This window comes from Callospermophilus lateralis, chromosome 19, assembly GCF_048772815.1.
Source record: "Callospermophilus lateralis isolate mCalLat2 chromosome 19, mCalLat2.hap1, whole genome shotgun sequence".
Lineage (NCBI taxonomy): Eukaryota > Metazoa > Chordata > Mammalia > Rodentia > Sciuridae > Callospermophilus > Callospermophilus lateralis.
In genome coordinates, this window is record NC_135323.1 from 8,714,329 (window position 1) to 8,734,753 (window position 20,425).

The 20,425-nt window shown below is 57.6% G+C and overlaps 2 protein-coding genes across 3 annotated transcripts; both read left to right on the top strand.

Annotated features, from left to right (window-relative positions):
- The first annotated feature begins 2,054 nt into the window (after nt 1-2,054).
- On the top strand, nt 2,055-11,489 carry Pgap6 (post-GPI attachment to proteins 6). 2 transcript variants are annotated; one of them, XM_076840138.1, is made up of 13 exons: nt 2,055-2,202; nt 5,004-5,181; nt 5,269-5,476; nt 5,622-5,749; nt 5,893-6,161; nt 6,251-6,570; nt 6,975-7,065; nt 7,151-7,274; nt 7,557-7,822; nt 8,171-8,349; nt 8,423-8,569; nt 9,538-9,654; nt 9,954-11,489. In XM_076840138.1, exons 1-13 carry the CDS (start codon nt 2,082-2,084, stop codon nt 10,248-10,250), a joined length of 2,445 nt encoding a protein of 814 aa, XP_076696253.1. In that variant the 5' UTR covers nt 2,055-2,081; the 3' UTR covers nt 10,251-11,489. The 2 variants fall into 2 exon arrangements, with proteins under 2 accessions (XP_076696253.1, XP_076696254.1); XM_076840139.1 differs by having other exon boundaries at nt 7,557-7,693.
- Nucleotides 11,490-11,575: 86 nt separating this feature from the next.
- Mrpl28 (mitochondrial ribosomal protein L28) lies at nt 11,576-14,234 on the top strand. The gene is made up of 5 exons (XM_076840140.1): nt 11,576-11,921; nt 12,479-12,631; nt 13,004-13,138; nt 13,222-13,308; nt 13,833-14,234. Exons 1-5 carry the CDS (start codon nt 11,634-11,636, stop codon nt 13,938-13,940), a joined length of 771 nt encoding a protein of 256 aa, XP_076696255.1. The 5' UTR covers nt 11,576-11,633; the 3' UTR covers nt 13,941-14,234.
- The last annotated feature ends 6,191 nt before the right edge of the window (nt 14,235-20,425 follow it).

Genomic DNA, 20,425 nt, shown 5'->3' on the forward strand with positions numbered 1-20,425 from the left:
CACCCATCTGGGGACCTGAGGTACTGGAAACTTAGACACAGAAGCACACTCGGGAAGGTTGTTGGAGTGGGGAGGACTGAGGGGGACTCCGAGCCCAGCCTGGGGCAGCAAATGGGGCATCCTCTGCTCACCGTAATTGCTGTCCAGGCACAATTCTGGGTCGCTTCAGTGGCTACAGTGTGGTGCATTAAAATCACAGCTCAGCAAAATTCAGAATCTGACCTCTATCCCTTTAAACTGACAACTGCCTGGGAGCCTCCAGCAGTCAGGGGTAAAGAGGGCCCAGCCCACATTCCAGGGGGGAAAAATATAGGATCTCAGGGTCTCCTTCCTTCTAGCCAACACTCTCCATCTGCCCTTCTCTGGCCTTCAGTGGCCTTGGACTAGCAAGGTCAACTCTCTTTCCCCAATACCAGTACAACGTTCCAAAGATTCAAATATGTATAGGGCCTCCTCACCATGGTTCCAGGCACATGGTTCCCCTCCCCCAGGATCAACCAGTGTAATCCGCTGCTGATCTTTCCTTCCGGAGACAGCTATGCCTTTGACACGAGAGTGAGATGTATTTTTCCCCCCTTTTCTTCAAAAAATGGTAGCTTTCTGGACATTTTTTTGTTTAGTTTTTCTTTTTCTGCCCTTTTCCAGCTAATGGTGCTGTACTTGGTAGCACATTCCCAAACAACAAAGCAAGTACTTCACAGTATTTGCTTCATGATATGGATACTTCATAGTTCCAATTCTATATATTACTACTGATCATCCTCTAGGTATATCTATACAGAATAGTGGTGGACAAAAACAGCCTCCCACTTCTGTGGACAGCAACAGGTAGACTTCAGCGGTGAATTACCAATCCAGGCTGCCTGCTCCTGCTATTTTTGGAAAGCCCCGTGGGTCCCGGAGGCAACCTAATCTCCCAGTCTTACACAATCCACCTTTCCTGTGTGATCAAACTTGTTGGTCTGTGATTTGTTCCATAGGAATAGTCATCTGAGTATCTGTGTCCGTTTCTAGCAAGGGAGGGGGCACCATTCCTGTTGGTTTGCCTGACCTTGTGTAGCATTTTGACCGTTTTCAAAGAGCTTTGGTGTTAATGGTCTGCAGGAGATCTTCACTTATTATTCTTGGGATCACCTCTGCGGGCTTATTTAATTGGAGCACCTCCCACAAACACACACAGCACGCGCGCGCGCACACACACACACACACACACACACACACACTTTGCTCCTGCAGTTTTGCTCTGCAGAAAGCTTTTCACCTCTTTGGTTTCCCCAGTCTTGCCTCTCACACCTTCTGGGTTTTCCCCTAGGGCTTTTGAATACTAATCCTTAATCTGCATGGAATCTGCCAGCAGGTGAGGAGCTAGTCCCACCCACCTATGTGAATCTCCACCTTTATCCAGTTAATAAATTCCCAAAAGTGCAAAAAGCAACTTCATCTTTCCATGAATGGGTTTTACCCATCCTGTAGCGGTTTCGTAATATGATGGGCCTGAGGCCACGCCAGAGGACTCAGCTATGAAAGGCGCACCAATCCTCACGCGCCCAGGGCTCCGGGGCCCAGAAGCCCCTGCCACCTTGTACCTCCTGCGCGTTAGACGTGCTCAGCGTGCCCCTTAGTTCTGAGTGACCCCTCTGCCCCGCATCCCGCTGTGCGTCCCGCGTGACCCCTCTGTTCCCCGTCCATCTGCGTTTCACTTGGCCCTCCGGCCCTCATGCGTCCACTCGGTCCCTTTCCCCCACGCGTCCTACGTGTCCCTCCACCCAGGGCCACAGATCTCCCCTGACGCTGCACGCGGGGTCGCGGCCCCACGCTGTCGTCTCCGGCGTCCTCCGCGCCCCTCCCGGTCCGCGCCACCCCTCCTGCCCTCCCCACTCCGGGCCTCGGCCCCGGCTCCCGGCGGGGCGGGGCCTCGCAGGCGGAAGTACCCCGGGCGCCGGCGACCCAACCCGCGGGGCAATGGGAGCCCGTACTCCGGAGTGCGGCGGCGGCCGCAGAGGCGGCGGGGGCTGCCCGAGCGGCAGCGGGGGCGGGCGGCGCGGGACGCGGGCCGGGTAGCGCCGGCCAAGCTCGGAGCTATGGGCCGGGCCGGGACCGGGGGCGCGGCGCGGGCGGCGGCTGTGGCTGGGCCGCCGCTGCTGCTGCTGCTGCTGCTAACTCGGTCCCCGCCGGCCACCGCCGGCGACCACAGGAAGAGCGGTGAGCGAGCGCAGGACAGCTGAGCCATCTGGGGTCGCGGCGGGTGGGGGGAGGGCCTGGGGGCGGGACCCGATTGTGACTCACGGGGGTACCTGTGCGCTCACCTGGCGCCAGCGCTAGGCCTATATTCCCACCCGGTGGCGCCCTTCCTGGTGCGCTCGGGCAGAGAAGATGCCTGTGCTCCTTCTTCCGTTCCCCGGGCGGGGCTCGGCCAGGCCGGCCCTTCGGAAAGTGCGCTTCGCTCCCTCCTGCTCCCAGAGCGTTCGGGTAGCACACCTGAGCGCCGAGGTGGAGGGGCTCAGGGGCCCGGGTCGGAAACCGCTGGGAGGAATGGTGGGGTTGGGGTTCTAAGGGCCCCATCTCCTCTCGCAGGACAGAGATGGAAGAAAGTTGCTCAGACCCCGGAGTAGGGGTCCCATATGCACCCCTTTCGTGGTGCCTCCCCACCCCCAGTGCAAACACTTTGAACTTGCTCGCCTTGCTTCCTGGAGGCTGTACTCAGTTGATCTGAGGCAGCCGCCTGCAAGGGCGGATCTGGAGGAAGGGCACCTTTTCTCAGCGAGGAACTTGCTTGCTTCCCTGAGGTTTCCCATCCTTGACTGAGGTCCAGTGAGGTGATTAGACCAGGGTGTGCCACCCCTCTGGGCTCTGCTTAGCACTGGGACAGCCAGGCTGTCTACACCTCAGTCCCTACACACCCTTACCTCTAGACTGTAATTCGGGCTTCTGGGGTTCATCTAGTGCTCCAGGGGCTGGCTCCTCCACTTCCCTGTGCTCAGCCTCTCCCTCTTTCTCTGAAATACTGCTCCTCTAAGCTTCTGTTTCTTGAGGTCCATGCCTTCTGGTTTTTGAGGTTGGTGCAGCTTAAAAGACAGGTTTTCCTGAGGACAATGCTCCTGATTAAATGCTACCCTGGATTTGATTACTCACTTTCTCCTCTTTTTCCATCCCCTGGATGAGACCCTGGTGAGGGTGTCACTGGCAGGTGGTGCAGGGAGCACCTAGGCTGGGAAGGATAGGGTAGAGGCCTGGTGACCTGGATTAGACCCTACCTCCTCCCAGGTCAGCTGAAAGGCAGGCTGCTACTGACTTCTGGGCTCTGAGCATGGCCAGGTCTCTAGCTGGTTTGGAAGAAGTGGGACAAGGGTCTCAGGGCTGGCTCAGGGACTTCCTTTCCCCTTTCCCCACCCAACCCTTTTTCTATGGAGTGTGTGGGACAGGGAAGGGTGCCTATGGATGGTGCTCCTCACCCTTTCTGATATCACATGGGGCTCGGCTTATCTTGCTGACTACCATATATGTCACCAAGATACCAGTGTGGGCATCTGGGCAGGGAAATTGGGTTGCAGAGCCTCCAGAAGCTTTGGAGGGGCTGTGTAGCCCTGGGGACATGGGATCAAGTCTTAGGGCAACCTAGAACTGGTCTCTTATCTCTTATTTATCTGTTGAAATATCACAGCTACCACCTAGGTACCAGGAATCCTCAGACTGGCATTGTAGGGGGCCAGTAAGGGTTTTTCCCATGGATGGTCAGGGAGCTGCACCTGCAGGGTGTTCTCCCTTCCTGGCCCCTCAGAGATGGGATGCCTGACTAGATGACCATTTCTTCAAGATCCCACAAACCTGAGGCCAGGGGTATGCCCTGCCTCAGTTCCCAGAACTTTAGTTTCTATTCACATTGTCATATCACCTGAGGGCCTACAGCAGCTCCTAGCTCTGTAACCACAGCCTGGAAAGTGGGACCTGGTGACTAGTAGACACCTGAAAAGCCTGTGATGAGTTGTGGGCAGAGCCTACTCCTACCCAGCCCCCATGCCAGGCTCCTCTGGTGCTCCTGTGACTTTGCCAGCAGGCTGCTGTTGTTTCTCCAGGTGCCTCTATGGAGAAGTCACGAGGCTGGCAGGGGAACCAGCTGCTCACCTGGCTCCCTCCCCATCCCTGGGGGAGGCCTGTGCCAGCCATTCTCTCAGTGAGGCAGAGGGAGGCTTCCTGAGTGGGAGTGCTCAGCCCAGAGAGTGAGACCAGATGTTGCTGTTTCTTCCTGAAGCACTTTACTGCTTATTAACCTTGGCAGAAGGAACACTGTCCATTCCACCTATGAGGACCCTGGAGGGGAAGGGGCCCTAGTGAGGGGAAGAGGCACCCGTGGCCACGCAGGGCTCCAGAAGTGGATGACCAAGTCCATGGGCCCTTGCTTTCAGTCTTCATAGCCACCTTTGGATGTGTGCTCCAAGGGCAGTTAAATTCTCACCTACTTGGAGCACAGAGGCCAGCTGTTCCTTGATCCCCATGCCTGGCCAGGCTTCTGACCTGGGGTTCAGCAAGGAGTGTGTCCTCTAGTCAGTGCCCAGGGCAGTCATCAGGAGGGGTGGGGACTCCTGCCTGACCACCTCCTGTGTCCTTCAGCCTCCACCTCTGCCAGACTGTCATGCAGTTTGAGTGATGGGGCACACTGGCAAGCAAGAGAAGGATTAGGAAGCAGGGAACTGGGGGCCAGGGCTGGCTGTTGGGAGCTTCTGCAGGATGAGAAGTTCCTTTGGCCATCAGGGGAGGTAGGTGGAGGAATGGCTGCCTGAGGGAGAACTCCAGAAACCAGGGACAACCTCCAGGGGCCAGAGGGCAGTGAGGACCTTGGCTGAAGTTGAAGTTGGCAAGACTGGGGCTTTAGCACAGCTCCAGGACCTAGTTTCCAGAGTCCTTTCCTTTTGGGGGCCTCTGAGTGCAGCACCTAAGCCCTGCCTCATTTTTTTTGCTGGAGGCAAGAGGGCCCTCGAACTGGCTGACTGTGCCTTTTCCTGCAGTGATCGGGCTGGTGTCAGAGCACTTCTCCCAGGCCCCGCAGAAGCTGTCCTCCTACAGCTGGTACGGCAGCATCCGGCTCTTCCATTTCCGTGTGCCCCCAGACACCGTGCTGCTGCGCTGGCTGTTGCACGTGTCCTGGGGCAGCGGCACACCCTGCACCGATGTGGAGATCACCGTGTAGGTGCCCAGCCTCCCACCTGCCCACAGTATCCACATCTGACCAAGGTCCCTCACTTGATCCCTGCCCTATCCTCCTACCTCTAGGCACTTCCGCCATGGGGCCCCTCCCGTTGTCAACCCGCTAGGCACCAGCTTCCCCAACAATACCATCCAGCAGCCCTCCTTCCAAGTCAGGGCACTGCTGAGCTCCATGCTGCTGGACAACACCTCTGTGAACGTCTCCCACCCAGCCCCTGGGGACTGGTTTGTGGCCGCCCATCTGCCCCCCTCCTCCCAGAAGATCGAGGTACAGGTGAGGGGAGCCCCTGAGTGTTTGGATGGTCTTTCATCCCCCTCTTTGGAGCAGCCCTTGCTCTGGGTTCAGCCCTGTGCCCAAAGGCCTGCTGCTCGCCATATACCCTGCATTATCTGACACCCTAAGCTTCTTCTCTCCCTAGGGCTTTGCTCCCACCTGTGCCTACGTCTTTCAGCCTGACATGCTGGTCATGCGGGCAATGGAAGTCTCCATCCTGGAGCCTGATGTGCCCCTTCCACAGACTCTCCTCTCCCACCCCAACTACCTCAAGTGAGTGGGGCCTGGGGTGGTCTGCAGGGCCCAGCCTTTGGGTCCTGGACCTTGGGGTCCTGGAGCTGGGAAGTAGGCTGGATGCCCCAGCTGAGTGGGTTGGAGGAAGCGCAGAGCCTGAGGGAGGACATCACCTTGTGCAGGATCTTCGTCCCTGAGTATACCCAGGAGCTTCTGCTGGAGCTGCAGGGCTGTGTGTCCAGTGGGAGCCCGGGCTGCCCTGTGCGTCTCACGGTGGGTGGGGCCACCCTTCCCAGCAACTTCCAGAAGGTGCTGACTTGCACAGACCCCACACTGTCCTGTCGTCTGTTGCTGCCGTCACCACCCTGGGGCCGGTGGCTACAAGTAACAGCTGAGAGCCTGGTGGGGCCCCAGGTGTCAGTGGCCTTCATAGCCCAAGCTGCCCTCACAGGTGGGCTGCCAGGGAGGGCTGGGTGGGAGTGTCTCTTCCCCATCCTTACCCCCAGGCTTTCCTCCAGCTGAGCCTGGTACTCTTGGCAGCCTGCAGGCCATGGAGCATGACCTTCCAGCGCCTTCTGCGAAACAGCCCAAACCAGAGCCATGATACCTCCGTGGGCCAGCTGTCCCCAGGCCCTGCCCATCAGGGCCTGGGCAGGAGCAGTGGGGTGGGCGGTGGCGCCTTCTGCCTCCTGAGCTTCCCGGTCATGAGGGAGGACATAGACACAGTGTCTGTGCGCTTTCAGCCCATGGATGGGATCTCGGTGCTGGTGCATTCTGACGCTCCCTCCCTCTTGCGCCTCCGCCTCGACACCGGCATGGACAGTGGGGGTTCCCTCACCATCACCCTGAAGGTCAACAAGGTACTTTCCTGATAGCCTGCTGGGCCTGTCTGCAAGTGGCTAATGCCCAGACTTGGCTCAGGGTACTGGATAACCTACCTAGGCCTTTGTGCACTGATTTTGGCATCCTCTTGGGTGACAGTGACACCAACAGGCATGAGGCAGCCCTGTCAGCAGATCCCAGAGATGAGCTTGAGGAAGGGGCTATGGAGTCACTAGGGTCAGAGACAGCTGGAGGCAGGTCCAGGAGGGAAGGCTTGGGGTGAGCCCTGATCCAGCAGGAGCCTCAAGAAAGGCACTCAAGCACTTGCCAGGCTCTCTTGAGGCTCTGGGTTCCATCCCCTGAATGGAAAGAGAGACTGTGCTAGGAGTGGACACCATGCCACATCTCCAGGGGACTAACCCTGTGCTGCTTCCCCTTCCAGACCGAGGTCTCAGGGGACACATTGGTGGTGGCCTGTGTGAATGCTGCCTCAGCCTTCCTCAGCTTCAACACTTCACTCAACTGCACCACAGGTACAGTGGGCACCTGGCAGAGTGACTGGCAGGGTGACTGGCCGGCCCCTCCATCCCCTCTGATGGGCCTTCCCACTCCATGCAGCCTTCTTCCAGGGTTACCCCTTATCTCTGCGTGCCTCCTCTCCTGTGGCCAACCTCATCATCCCCTACCCAGAGACAAGCAGCTGGTACCTCTCCCTGCAGCTCCTGTGTCCTGAGAGTCCTGGGTATGTAAACTGAGCTGAGGCCAGTGGCTGTCACAGGATGGGGAGTGTGGGAGAAACCTGGCTCCCCACAGAAGTGAGGAATTGATTGTCTCCATGTGTCAGGGTGGATCCCCCTTTCTGCCTGGCCATCCCTTCCATGGCAGCCCTGGCAGGGGGAAGGAGCATCAGTCCAGGCTGTTGGAACCTTTTCTGGGTTCATTTGTTCATGAGCCTGTTAGGAGCAGTGGTGCTAAGTTGGCTGTAAAGGGCTGCGGTCAACCTCTTCATGTCCCCTCCTTTCAGGGTCTGTGAACAGGCCATGGTCCATGTAGAGACCGTACTGTACCTGGTGCCATGTTTGAATGACTGTGGACCTTATGGCCAGTGCCTCTTGCTGCGAAGATATAGCTACCTGTATGCAGGTTGCAGCTGCAAGGCAGGTGAGGGCTTGGGACCTCCACACCTAGGGACAATCTTTGCTGACACTGGTATCCCAGCCCTGTACATCCGCTGTGGAAGCTGCACCAGGACTGCAGAGAGGACCCATGCAGGCAAAGCAGGGCCAAATGGTTTGTCCCCATTCTCATGCCTGCTATGATCCACCGCCTAGGCAAAAACAGTGAGGTGTCTCCAGGGGTAGTCCTATCTGCTGACCTTGGCTCCCCTACCCCTGGCCTACTTATACCTGCCCATGTCTATACATACTTGCCCACACTTGTTTTCCCTGTCCATGTCTGTTTCTACTTGTCTATACCTGCCCCCACTTGTTCACATCTGTTCCCACCTGCCGATTCTTACCCACACCTGTGCAGTCTGCACCTGGGTGATGGTAGGGATCTGGAATTCAGAAGGCTTCCCACTTGGAGCCTTGGCCCCAGGTGCCTGCCTCAGGCCCCTGAATACTGCATGGCCCCCAGGCTGGCGTGGGTGGAGCTGCACTGACAATAGCACGGCCCAGACGGTGGCCCAGCAGAAGGTGGCCGCACTGCTGCTCACCCTGAGCAACCTCATGTTCCTGGTCCCCATCATGTTGTCTGTGCAGCGTGCCTTCCTAGTGGAGGCCTCTGTCTACTTCTACACCATGTTCTTCTCCACGGTAGGCATGTCCCACCCCTCTGGGGACCCCTGGGGGGGATGTCTGGGCTGCTGCTCACTGCCCCATCTGGCAGTTCTACCATGCCTGTGACCAGCCAGGGGAGGCGGTGTTGTGCATCCTCAGCTATGACACACTGCAGTACTGCGACTTCCTGGGCTCTGGGGTGTCCACCTGGGTCACGATCCTCTGCATGGCCAGGCTGAAGACAGTCCTGAAACACGTGAGTGACCTGAGACTGGGCTGGGTTCTGGGGAAGCATAGGCCCTTACATGTAGCATGCACAAGGCAGTAGGCAGTGGATAGTCATGGCCCTGAGCCTTGATTTTCACATGACTGTCAGCTATCCTCAGAAGAAGCCACAGCAGCTGTGGAGAAAGAATTCTGGCCATCAGAGGACACCAGGAACAAGGTCATGAGTGGGGTTATGCAAGGCCCTCAGCCCTTGTCTGGGCCCTGCTCACAGAGGAGCCCACCCCAAGTCAGGCCTCCCTAAGAAGCCCCACCATGCTCCTGAGTTCCATGATGTGCAGGACACTTTGGAGGTTTTACATGGCAGCTGGACCTGGCCAGTGAGATGAGTCTCTGGTTCCCGTGAATTATATTTTCTGCCAGGTCTGCTCTAGGTACTGCCTCCAGGGGCACCAGGGAAACCCTATGGTCAAGGCACAGAGATTGAGGGAAGAAAGCTCCAAAGTGTGGGAGTCCAGCTGGGCTGAGTGTTGGGCCATGAACCTGCAGGTTGTGAGCAGAGGCATCTGACAGAGACTTGGGGGTGGGAGTTCCCCATAGGAACTATCTGGGGGAGGACTGAGGCTACCCTGAAACCTAGGGGTGAGGGGGCAGGCGAGTGTGTGGGTGCAGAGCTGCCACATATGGCTGTCCAGATTGTTTCCTTCCTCAGAGAGGGGCATCACCACCTCATCCCTGGAGGGGCCTGCCAGGCAAAGTCAGTTCCCCCTCCAGTGCCTAGCCAGTGTTCACCTGTGGCCATTCTACAGGAACTGGAGGAGGATACTTCTCTCTTCCTGGGCAGAGCAGAGCAAATTCTACCAGTAGCTCCAAGTGGGGTGGGCAGAGGTGCAGGCAGGTAATGGGGTGCAACGGGATGGCCCATGTACCTGTCATGCTGGGTGCCATCCCCAGTCCAAGACTGTCATTACTCTGCAGTCATTCCTGTGTCTCATCCAGGTCCTGTTTCTCCTGGGCACATTGGTCATCGCCATGTCCCTGCAGCTGGATCGCAGAGGCATTTGGAACATGATGGGGCCCTGCCTTTTTGCCTTTATGATCATGGCCTTCATGTGGGTAAGGATCCAGGGCAAGCTCTAGAAGCAGACAGCCTCACACTCAGTCCTGTTCCTACTATCCAGTCTAGGACCCAAATGCCCCACCTCTGCTGAGGGCTTCTGGTGGCACCTATAGAAGCCCAGCCTGACTGTGTCTAAGACCTGGGTCTGAGGACCAGTGGCCATGTACCCTTGATCCCTCTTAGCAACCCATTCTCATGGTTTTGCTGCCCAGATCTGGGCAGCCTCACGACCACTGGTGCTGGACTCTTGGGAGTAGCCAGTCTATGCCAAAACTTGTATGGCTGTTTACTCCAGGTACAGCGCTGCCGGCACCGGCACCAATGCTACCCGACGTCATGGCAGCGCTGGGCCTTCTGCCTCCTTCCTGGTATCTCCATGGCCTCTATGGGCGTTGCCATCTATACCTCCATGATGACCAGTGACAATTATTACTACACTCATAGCATCTGGCACATACTGCTGGCTGGGAGCGCGGCTTTCCTGCTACCACCACGGGAGGAGCAGACTGAGCCCTGGGCCTGCTCACAGAAATTCCCCTGCCATTATCAGATCTGCAAGAACAATCAGGATGAGCTATACACAGTGACTTGACGTAGCCAGCTTGGGGACACCTGCTACTGTAACTTCTTCAGTCAGGAGCAGGACCAAGGGAGAGGAGCCCTGTCCAGCCCTGTCCAAATTAGTTCCTAACGAAATAAAATTGCCCTGAGACCTTAGCTTCCTCCTCTAGAAGGAGGGATCACCACTCCCCAACTCAACCAGCTCCTTGCTTCTGCTGCTGAAGTCCTCTGCAGGTCTCAGCAATTTCTGCAGTGGCCCCTGAAAACCACAGGTACCATGTGCTCTGCTGGCCTGAAATGGCCAGAGGTGTAGAGGAGACTCCCTGTTCCCCTGTAAAGTTGTGATGTGAGATCCACATGGCCAAAGAGACCCCAGTCCACTGAGGTTGGCAGCTGGGCATTCCTAGCATCCCTTACATTCTGCCCCTGAATGCCAGCTGCCTCAGGTATGGGGACACTCCCCGCCCCCCCCCCCCCCCCCAGTGGCAGCAGCTACAGTGGGAGAAACCAAGATCACCAAAGAGCTGATTGACCCTCAAGGATGCAGCAGAGCCCTGCCCTTCCCCTGCTCTCTGCAGTGGAGCCACCATCCTGAGGAGAGCTTCCTGGGGAGGAGGCTACTCAGCAGTTCTGAAGGCCCCAGGAGGCACACTGTTGCAAGGCATTTGTGTACTGCTCACTTCAAGGTCCCTGCCTTGTCTGGTGAGCATCCTTTTGGGCTGACCCCTGCACAAGGCCCAGGGAAGCTTGGGGAGGAGTCTCTGGAGACCCAGCCCAGCCTTCCTGCTCCTGAGAGCTCTGCCCCCAGACCTAAGTGCTGTTTCCCTTGGAGTGGGGAAAAGGCCCCTGGAAAGCTGGTGCTGACGAGGACCAGGAGGCGGCCCTTCCAGCTCTGGGGGCTTTCTCTCTGGGCCTGTTCAGGGCCAGGACTTCTGGAGTTCCACCAGCCCCAGGCACCTTGCGCACAGCCACCAAAGCATTCCCAACCTCTAAGAGGGGAAACATGCATATATGGTGTTTCAGTGGGTAAAATATTCCAAGGCATAAAGACATATTTTTATGTGATTGGTGAATTTAATATTATACAGTGATTTTTCAAGCCAATTGAGTCACTACTTTTTTTTCCCCCTGTTCTGCTTCCTTGGGCGAGAGGAGGCGAGGCCCAGGATAGCAAGCCCCGCCCTGCCCGTACCGCCCCTCGCGGGCCCTTTCTGGGCCACACTTTGTCGACGATGCCTTTCTTGATTCGCCGCCGTCTCTGCCGGGCTCTTTCCTTGGTCCCTTAGTCGGAAAGGAGGCGGGACGAGGTTAGACAGACGGGCTTCGCGGCCGTTCAGCGGCGAGCAGAGGTCGCGGCTGCCTGACGCACTTCCGGCTCCGCTGGGAGCAAGTCGTGGGTCACCGGCGCTCGGCGATGCCGCTGCACAGGTTCCCGGTCCGCCTCTGGAAGCAGCTACAGCTGAAGCAAGGCCTCTGCGCGCGCCTGCCCGCGCACTTTCTACGCTCTCTGGAGGATGCGCGGACGCCCGCCCCCGTGCACTACCGGCCCCATGGTGCCCGGTTCAGGGTCAACCCCGCGAACGGGCAGCGGGAGCGCTTGGAAGATGTGCCCATCCCCATCTATTACCCGCCCGAGTCCCAGCAGGGGCTGTGGGGAGGCGAGGGCTGGGTCGTGGGCTACAGATACGTCAACGGCGACAAGGTGGGTGCGCCCGGATCCGGGCGACAGCGCTGGGGTGGTGCTAGGTCAGAAACCAGGAAGCGGGTGAGGCCTGTGTGCTCAGGAGAGTGGGAGGAGGGGAGGTCGGGGGTCACCCGCCTGCTTTGCCCGCTCGTAGGATGCTAATTCTTGTGACACTTGAGGGCTGGCGTTGCTCCTTTGTGGGCAGAATTAGAAAGGCTGAGACCCAGAGTCGGATTCTTTGCAAGGGATGCAACCTGGCTCCTGAGTCTGCTTCTGTTGGGACTCTGCTGCTGGCTTCAGAGGACACATTTCCGGTGACACCTTCCCTGCTACTCTTTGTCTAGCTTTCTTGTGCAAAGCTGTGTGTTCCTCTGGCGCATACACACCAGCAATCTTGGGGTAAGGATGGGGGCAGCCAACCTCCAGTGAGCAGCCAGGTCTAGGCTGGGGCTCCTCTGTCCATTCCCAGCGGTTGGTGGAGTCTGTCTCCAGAAAGCATGAGGACTTGGGGAACACCACAGGCCCAGCCTACCAGGGAGAAGCAGCAGCACTCACAGATCTCTGTTGCACCTCAGCTCTCAAAGAGGGTGAAGAAGGTGTGGAAACCACAGCTGTTTCAACGTGAGCTCTACAGTGAGATCCTAGACAAGAAGTTCTCCGTGACTGTGACCATGAGGACTCTGGACCTCATCGATGAAGCCTTTGGGTTTGACTTCTATATCCTCAAGGCAAGCACGGGCTAGTAACAGTGGGATCTGGTGGCCAGTCAGACCTCAGGGAGGCCAGAGCAGCACCACAGTGGAGGATGTGGTATCTTTGGTAGAGGGTCACTGGTAAAACAAGTGTGACTGGGCCCCTTGAAGCTTCCTGCCCGCAGGAGAATCACTCACTGTGGGTAGCTGACCTGTCCAAGGGGCCTGAGTGAGTGTGGCCACCTCCTTCCTGCTCTTGGAATTGCTTCTGTCCTCATTCACCCAGGCCTGTGTGCTTGTGCTGTCTACCACGCTTGGCCTGCTCTGGCTAGAAGCCTGACAGGGCTGGCTGGCAGGGTGGATGGGGCCCTGCTGTCAGCACCTGGTCCCATGTGAGCCTCCCGCCAGACCCCGAAGGAGGACTTGTGCTCTAAGTTTGGGATGGACCTAAAGCGAGCAATGCTGCTGAGGCTTGCCCGACAGGACCCGGCACTGCACCCTGATGACCCTGAGCAGAGGGCAGCCATTTACAACAAGTACAAGGTAAAGGCTTCCCCATCCTGTCCTTCCTGCTGCTTGTGGCCCCTAGCCAGCCCCACCTCATTGCCCTCCCTCTGCCTGCACAGGAGTTTGCCATCCCAGAGGAAGAGGCTGAGTGGGTGGGCCTGACGCTGGAGGAGGCTGTGGAGAAGCAGAGGCTCCTGGAGGAGAAGGTATTCGTGAGTGTGCCACAGGTGGAGGAGTGTGGGGGTGCCGTCTCGGGGAAAGCCTGGAGGAGAACTCACACTCCAGCTGTGCCTGGGAGAAGCATGGCAGGCATCTGCCCCTTGAGATCCTTCTCTCTCCTGTACCAGCCTCTCAGCGGGAGGAATAGGACTTGGCACTGTGTGTTAGCTGGGGCACCCAACATCCCCCAGGCTCTTCCTGGGAGGGTCTGGTAGTTCCAGAATGGGGTCCTCCTGCAGCATATCAGCTGGTTGTCCCATTCCCTCTGCTCAGTTTATCTGAGACCACAAGGAAGCTAGGGGTGGGCATGGAACTCCTGCAACTCCCAGGGAGAGAAACCTTGTCTCTTGGGTGGGCTCTGCCCTCCAGGTTGGCAAGCAAGCTGGCATGACTCTGTGATGGAGCCTGAAGGCCCTGTCCTGTCGTGCCCAATTCCCCTGGCCAGACATCCACCCCAGGGGCCCAGTTGCTCTAGGCTACCATGAGCTCACCATGAGCCTCTTCCCTTTAGGACCCTGTACCCCTGTTCAAGGTCTACGTAGAGGAGCTGGTTGAGCAGCTTCAACAGCAGGCGCTATTGGAGCCCGCAGTGGCACTGAAGAGAGCCAGCAGGAAGTGATCACAAGCCCTCCTGTTTCTGATCGTCAGGCATAGCTTTTCCCTGTGAGCGTTTTAGCAGTGTGGACAGAGTCTGGGGTGGCCATAAGGACCACCTGTGAGCAGTGTGAACCCTGTTCTTGTGTAGTAATCACAGAGCTCCTGGGGTAGGCTTTTTGGAGGTCTGAGGGGCCTTTCATCCCAAGTTCCCCAGAAGGCCTGGTTCCAAGAAGAGGGCCTGCCCAGATGGGGGCACATGCTGGGCAGCATTGGTTATGCTGTGGGATTGAGTGAGTAAAGTCTGAGTTAAGCTGTTTGTGTGGGTGTGTTTCTTTGCTTGGAGTACTGGAGTTCCCTCACCCCTGCCCCAGAGACCCAGTGTGGGCTCTGTACACCTGTGGCTCCAGCTGCCATCTCCACTGAGCCATGGTGATCATGCTTTAGTTTGGTGCTTTCTTTACTCTGGGAGGAGGTCCCAAGTAGTTAAAGTGTCTGGGTGTAACAGGAGTGTACTTGTCACCTCTCATTGCCTATCCCTGCCTGTTACAGAGTGTTTTTCAGAGCAATGGAAGGGACACTGCGGTGGCTCTGGGGACTGAGGAGGGCCTCTTTGTGCTTTGCAGGAACTTGGAGGGGCTGCTGAGGGCAGCTTTTAAATTTTTTTCCTGTGGTACTGAGATCAATCCCTACTACCACAGGAAACCATCCTGCCTCAGCCTCCTCAGTAGCTGGGATTATAGGTGGGCACGTCAGCACCAACTTCTGTGGTCATACAGGAGGTGGGGGGTACACAGACTTAGGGACTGCCACCTCAGTGCCTCTCTTTCCTTAGCAACCCCCACCCATCCTGCTGGTTGGGGTTATGGCTTGGGGTGGAAGCTGAATCAGGCACTGTGAGGGTTGGGGTGCACCTATCCTTCCCTGAAAGCCCTAAGCACTGAGGCACCTCAGTTCTCTCAGGGACCATGGGAGCATTTTCCCCAGGCTGTGTGTGGAAGAGGTGCTGGTGCATGTCCTCAGTGCCATACGCTGGCCATAGCTGGTGCAAGAAGAGAGAGGGGACATCAGAGGCCACTGGCTGAGGAGCAGGGGGCTCCCCAGGGTGCTGTGGGAGCACCCGTGCCTGGGCTTTGCTCACAGCACAGAATCCAAAGGGAACATGTAGCTGGCCCTGCAGGGACAGGAAGGTCTGGAAGGCTCCATAGCCCATAAAGAGGTTTGTGAGGGTTGGGGCCTGATTTGGGGTCAGCCCAAGGGATGTACCCCCAGAATCTTAGTCTGTCCCCAAGTGTCCTGGTGCTTCCTACATTATCAGTGTCACATAACACACCTCTTTTGTGCATAATTAAAAAAAAAAAAAATTCCCAAAACAGACAGTGCTTGGTCAGCTCTGACCCTCCCACAAGGCTCTACCCAGGTGTCTGAGCCATAGATGTGGCACTGAGGTCTTTGGCTCCAGCCAGATTGGTTGTATTCTGGGCCTGCCACCCGGTCCTGCTGTTTTCATGCCTGGGGCTGGGGCTGGCCCTAGGCCCTTGCTGGAGAAGTGCCAGGATGTCCCCAGCCTGCTGACTGGGCCCTGCTCACTTTCTGCCCTTTAACCACAACCAGGCTCCCAGGCGAGCAGGACTGTGGGGTTTCTTGTGTCAGTCCATGGGGCTTCTGGGGTCAGGCTGGCTTGGAGGGGCATGTGGTTGGAGCAGGGTAGGGGTCAGGTGGGGCTGCAGGCCTTGCAGACTGGGCAGGCAAGCATCATGTCCTGTCAGAGTTGACTGGGGGTTGTGGCTCTGGGCCCGAGAGCTGCAAGGCTGTGGCAGAAGGGGCCACACAGCCTCCAGGAGTCCGAGGCTGTTCCTACTCCCCTCAGGGAGGCCAGACCCAACTGAAGTGGGTGCTGGGTGTGACCTTGGCTTACATCCAAAGCAGCCTTTTTAAGGTGGGAGGGAGCGTCAGCTGTATCAGATTCTCACAGATGTCTGTGACTCAGAAAAGGATAGTGGTCCTCGGTGAAACTAACCTGGGTCTGGGTCTTTGGCTGTGCTGCTGCTTTCTGAGCTTGTAGGCACATGGGGACTGCGTTCCCTCAGACACTCTCACATACATACATACATGGACCTGCACAGGTAAGGAACAGAGCTGTGAGCCCCCGATGACCTTGCCCATGCCTCCTGCCCTCCTCCACCCTCCCTTCTGTGCCCCTGGACTACACCTGCCAGCCTTCTTCCTGCTGAGGGCCTGCCATGGAGAGGTCTGTGCTGACCAAGATCAAACCTGCAGAAGGCAGAGCTGCCCTGTGCTGGCCCACACCCTGGCCCTGCATCAACTGGACCTGACCAGCCCTCAGGGGCCAAGACACCCCTATGTGTTCTGGGACTGACTGAGTCCATATATTTTTACAACAGCAGAGCCTGAGGTCAGTGTCAAAGGGGCTGTAGGTGTGGAAGAGGTTGGGTACCAGAGTGGACCCTCACTGCTGCTGTGGCTGAGCTTTGGAGGCCCAGGAAGAGGTGACCCATCACTCCACCTAGAGATAGGACAGGCAAGGCCAGGAAGGCAGGTTTGGTGCCAGCTGGGGTGGAGTGGACATGGGGTGGTTAGTGGGTCCTGTGTGCAGTGGCAGCCCAGGGAGCCAACATGAGGTCCATCCACATGTCACACCCACCTGTGCACGTCAAACCTTCACCTCATGTCCTCTGACGCCTCCTCCCTCGCCTGTGCCACCACAGTCTCTGATAAGGTAGGAACTTTCCACTACCTTCAGACGGGGTCAGGTCATGTGGAGTCCCCAGGCTCCCTCTAGTCCCTGTGAGCCAGTCCCAAGCTGGAACCCTGGGCCCACTGAACTCACCCTGCAGCATGGGCCCCACATCATCCTGGCTGCCTCTGTGCAGGGCACCCCAGCCTCTCCCAGCCCATGCCATGCCCCAGAATGGGCACATCTTCTCAACCACTACCAGCTGGCTTGGGCCAGCATCCCCATCCACACCCTGCCCGAGGACTACACCTGTCTGCTGGTGGCTCCAGCATGTGGGGGAGGCTGGTTGAGTCCAGGGCTCTTTCTGTGACAGGGCTGCTCAGGCTGGGTTCAGGTCAGGCCAAATCTAGGGGCCAGTTAAGTGGCTGAAGTCCTGATGCTCAGACTGGCCATGGCTTCATACCAGCAGTGGCCACATCCATCCTGAGCCTACTTTTCTGGGACCAACCCAGCCACCCCTGAGCCTGCTGCCTCGGATGTAGGAGCCTCAGGACCCATAAGCCAGCCCCCCATTCCTAGGCCCTGGCCTGGGTAGAGGCCACCTCTATGACCTCACAAGCCTCCTGGGTCTGCTGCAGCCCTGGCTTCTTCCTGATAACTCAGGCTTGTACCTGCTTTTTAGCCCAAGAACTGATCATTCTGCTCAGCAAATGTTCCTGGGCCAGAAAGTAGGATGGAGGCTTCAAGGGCATTCAGGAGGCGTTTAAAGGATGCTTGACCAGGTGGTGTAACTTCCAGAGCATTTGGACAGGACAGGCTGTTTTGATTGTCACAGAGACAGGATTGAGGTGGCTCCAAGGCAGCTCCCAAGATGATCAATCCATTAAGGAATGGTTCATGACACTCTTGCTGAGACCATGGTTTATGTGGGATATCGAGAAAGCCTTGCTAAGAGCTGATGTGGGCAGAGATGGGCTCTGCAGGCAAGGAGTGCTCTGTACTCCAGAGGGCTTGCAGCCATGGGGAGAACAGGTACAGTCCAGTATGTGGCTGAATGTGCTTAGGCCCCAGAGTCCTGCCTGGTGGAGACTCAAGGTCCATAGGGAGTAGGGGCAGGCTGGTGACCTTGGAAGGCTCTTGGGAGGGAATTGCAACCATAGGTCCATGTGTTCAACAGGCTATGGCCTGTGAGGGTAGAGCAGAGTGATGTGCAGGCATGGTTAAGCTGGCAGGCTCTTGGCTGTCTGAAGTAGGTTGACAGCTTGACTTTGCCCACCTAGGTTGGGAAGCTCTCCTTGCTCTTATTCCCACTGCCCACTCACTATTTTCTCACCAGATTGGGCCTGGCTTTCTCAGCCCCTGGGGCAAGCCTGACCTGAAGTCCTACTCTCAGCAAGAGCTGCAAAGGGACTGCAAGGTAACTGTTCCCATATGCGCCAGAGACAAGCCATGAGAGGGACAGGCCCCTTTCACACTGGACATGCATGAAACACACGGAAATGCTCAAGAGCTGGTTTGGGAGCAGCTACCATGCAGCCACACCCTATCGCCCCTCCAACAGGACCCTGGCATGGGCCCATTGGCGGCGCCGCCTGCTCCCTCAGCAGTCAGGAGTGGCTTGGGGGTGGCGGTGTCTAAAGGGGCTGGTTGCCATGGCTACCATAGGGTTCCGAGGCCCGTCATCTGGTCCTTGCCTCAGCCAATCGGCGGCGGGAGCCCGAGCTGCAGCCTAGAGTCCCGCTTCTGCCTCCCAGCCACGCAGTGGCCAAGAGCAGGGACCCGCTTCCTGGAGTGGCTGGAAGTGGACAGCCGGCTGAGCCCATCATGGCGGACAGCAGGACGGTGGGGCGCGAGCAGGCGTATGGAGCCAGGCAGGTGAGGTAAGCCAGGCGGGTGGACAGATGGATGGATGAACAGGCCGACAGGTGGACGGACGTGGTCTTGCAGCCCATTGTTCTTGTGGCTGCGGCCCTTCCCTGGGCTCACCCACCCTCTGTTGTGCGCGCACATGCACACACACACACACACACACACACACACACACACACACATACACGCTCGCACCCTCACCCTTGGGCCCTCTCCCCACATGTCCCAAGGAAGGGTCAGGGGAAGAGACAAAGGAAACCACAGGAGGCAGATGAATCCCACTGCACCACGGACCCAAAAACCGCCCTGGTAGGTCTCTCACATCAGACTTCACACAGAAGCGGCATCAAAGGCTTTCAACTGGCCCGGGCCCTGGCGTTCTGGCCACCGTGCCTGGGCTCAGCGACAAGCCGTGTCAAGTCAGTGTGGTTAAGGAGCATTTTTTTGAGAAGGGGAAAAAAAGCGACAGAAAAAACTGTCCACCTATATAACAGGGAGCAGCCAGCCTAGATGGATCAGACGCGCCAAATCCCATTACTCGGGACTTCAGAGCACAGACCTTGCACGGGCAGCTGCGATTAAGAGCTTGTCAATAGAGCCCCTTTGGAGATCAAAGGGGCCATGCATGTGCGTGTGAGTGTGTGCGTGCATATGTGCAAATGTGTGCATACACATGTGCATGTACATGTGTGTGAGCAAGGGTACGTGCTCTGGGGTGACAGCAGAGGGACCCTGTACTGCAGCGCAGTGGAGCCTTTGTCATGTGTCCCCTGCCACCTTAGCCACCCTCCATGTTGCCCATGTCCTTGCTGCTGTGACATGCATGGGTATATCTGGGGGGCCAGGCACAGGCAAGGCCTGTCCCCTGACACCCATGCTCTCGGAAGGTGATCCTGGCAGGGCCCAGTCCCCTGCCTGGGCTTCCATGTTGTATTTGTGTCTAATCCTTTCCCTGTCTCCAGCCCAGATGGGCCTGCAAAAGCCAGGGTGCAAGCCTGCCTGTGGGCAGGGCTGCGTACAGCCACCTGACCACACTCCTGCTGCCCACAGAGCCTCCCACTCTCAGCTGGCCTGGCAAGTGCATCCTGGGGGTTCAAAGCTGCTGTTGATGCGATTGTTAGGTTATTAGGTAAACTCTGAGAAGCAAATCTTTTAATCCACTGTGGCTAATCCAGTGCACTTTTGTTTGCCACGATAGCAACAAAGGGGCTGGAGGGACCCCAGCATACATAATCACATACTCAGAACTTGGCCGCAGTGGCCATAGCGTTCCTAGGCAGCCGAGAGAGACATCTTGGGACAGCAGTGTAGAGGGCGGCAGCCTGGAGAGGCACGGGCAGAGGAGGGGCTTAGGCAGGTTGATGATACTGGCAGCTGCCTGCCCGGGTGACATCTCCTCACCCCCACAAGGATGTCCCCTTGTCACCAACTGCTGCTTCCTGGGACTCTGCATGTTTGGGACTCACTGAGATGAGGGAGGTGGAAGAAAAATGACAACAAGGGTGCAAGGGCACCCAGAACCTGGAAAGGCCTGTGTGGACAGAGGCTGTCAGGACGGGGAAGGGTGTCCAGTGAGGGAACTGCAGGGGTCTGTGAGCAGGACGGCAGGTGTGCCCATGGTGAGAGCAAGTGGTGTGAGGCTGTCAGGGAGATGTAACTTTAGCTGAAAAGGCCCTCGGAGGTCATGCCCCCACCAGAGGACACCACCTGTCCTGGGGAAATGGCCCTGGGGCTGAGAAGAGGCCCTTAGCTCTCTGAGGACATATCTGAGACACCCGACTGGGCCAGGTCAACTGTAGTCTTCCTCAGGCCACTCAGGTCTATCCCTGGAGGATTACACAGAGCTCTGCAGGTGAGGTTGGGTCAGGACCCTCACTTTTCCAATAAGGACTCTCTAGCTGAGAGGTCTTTGCGCTCGCCAGACACAGGCAGGCTTTGGGCCA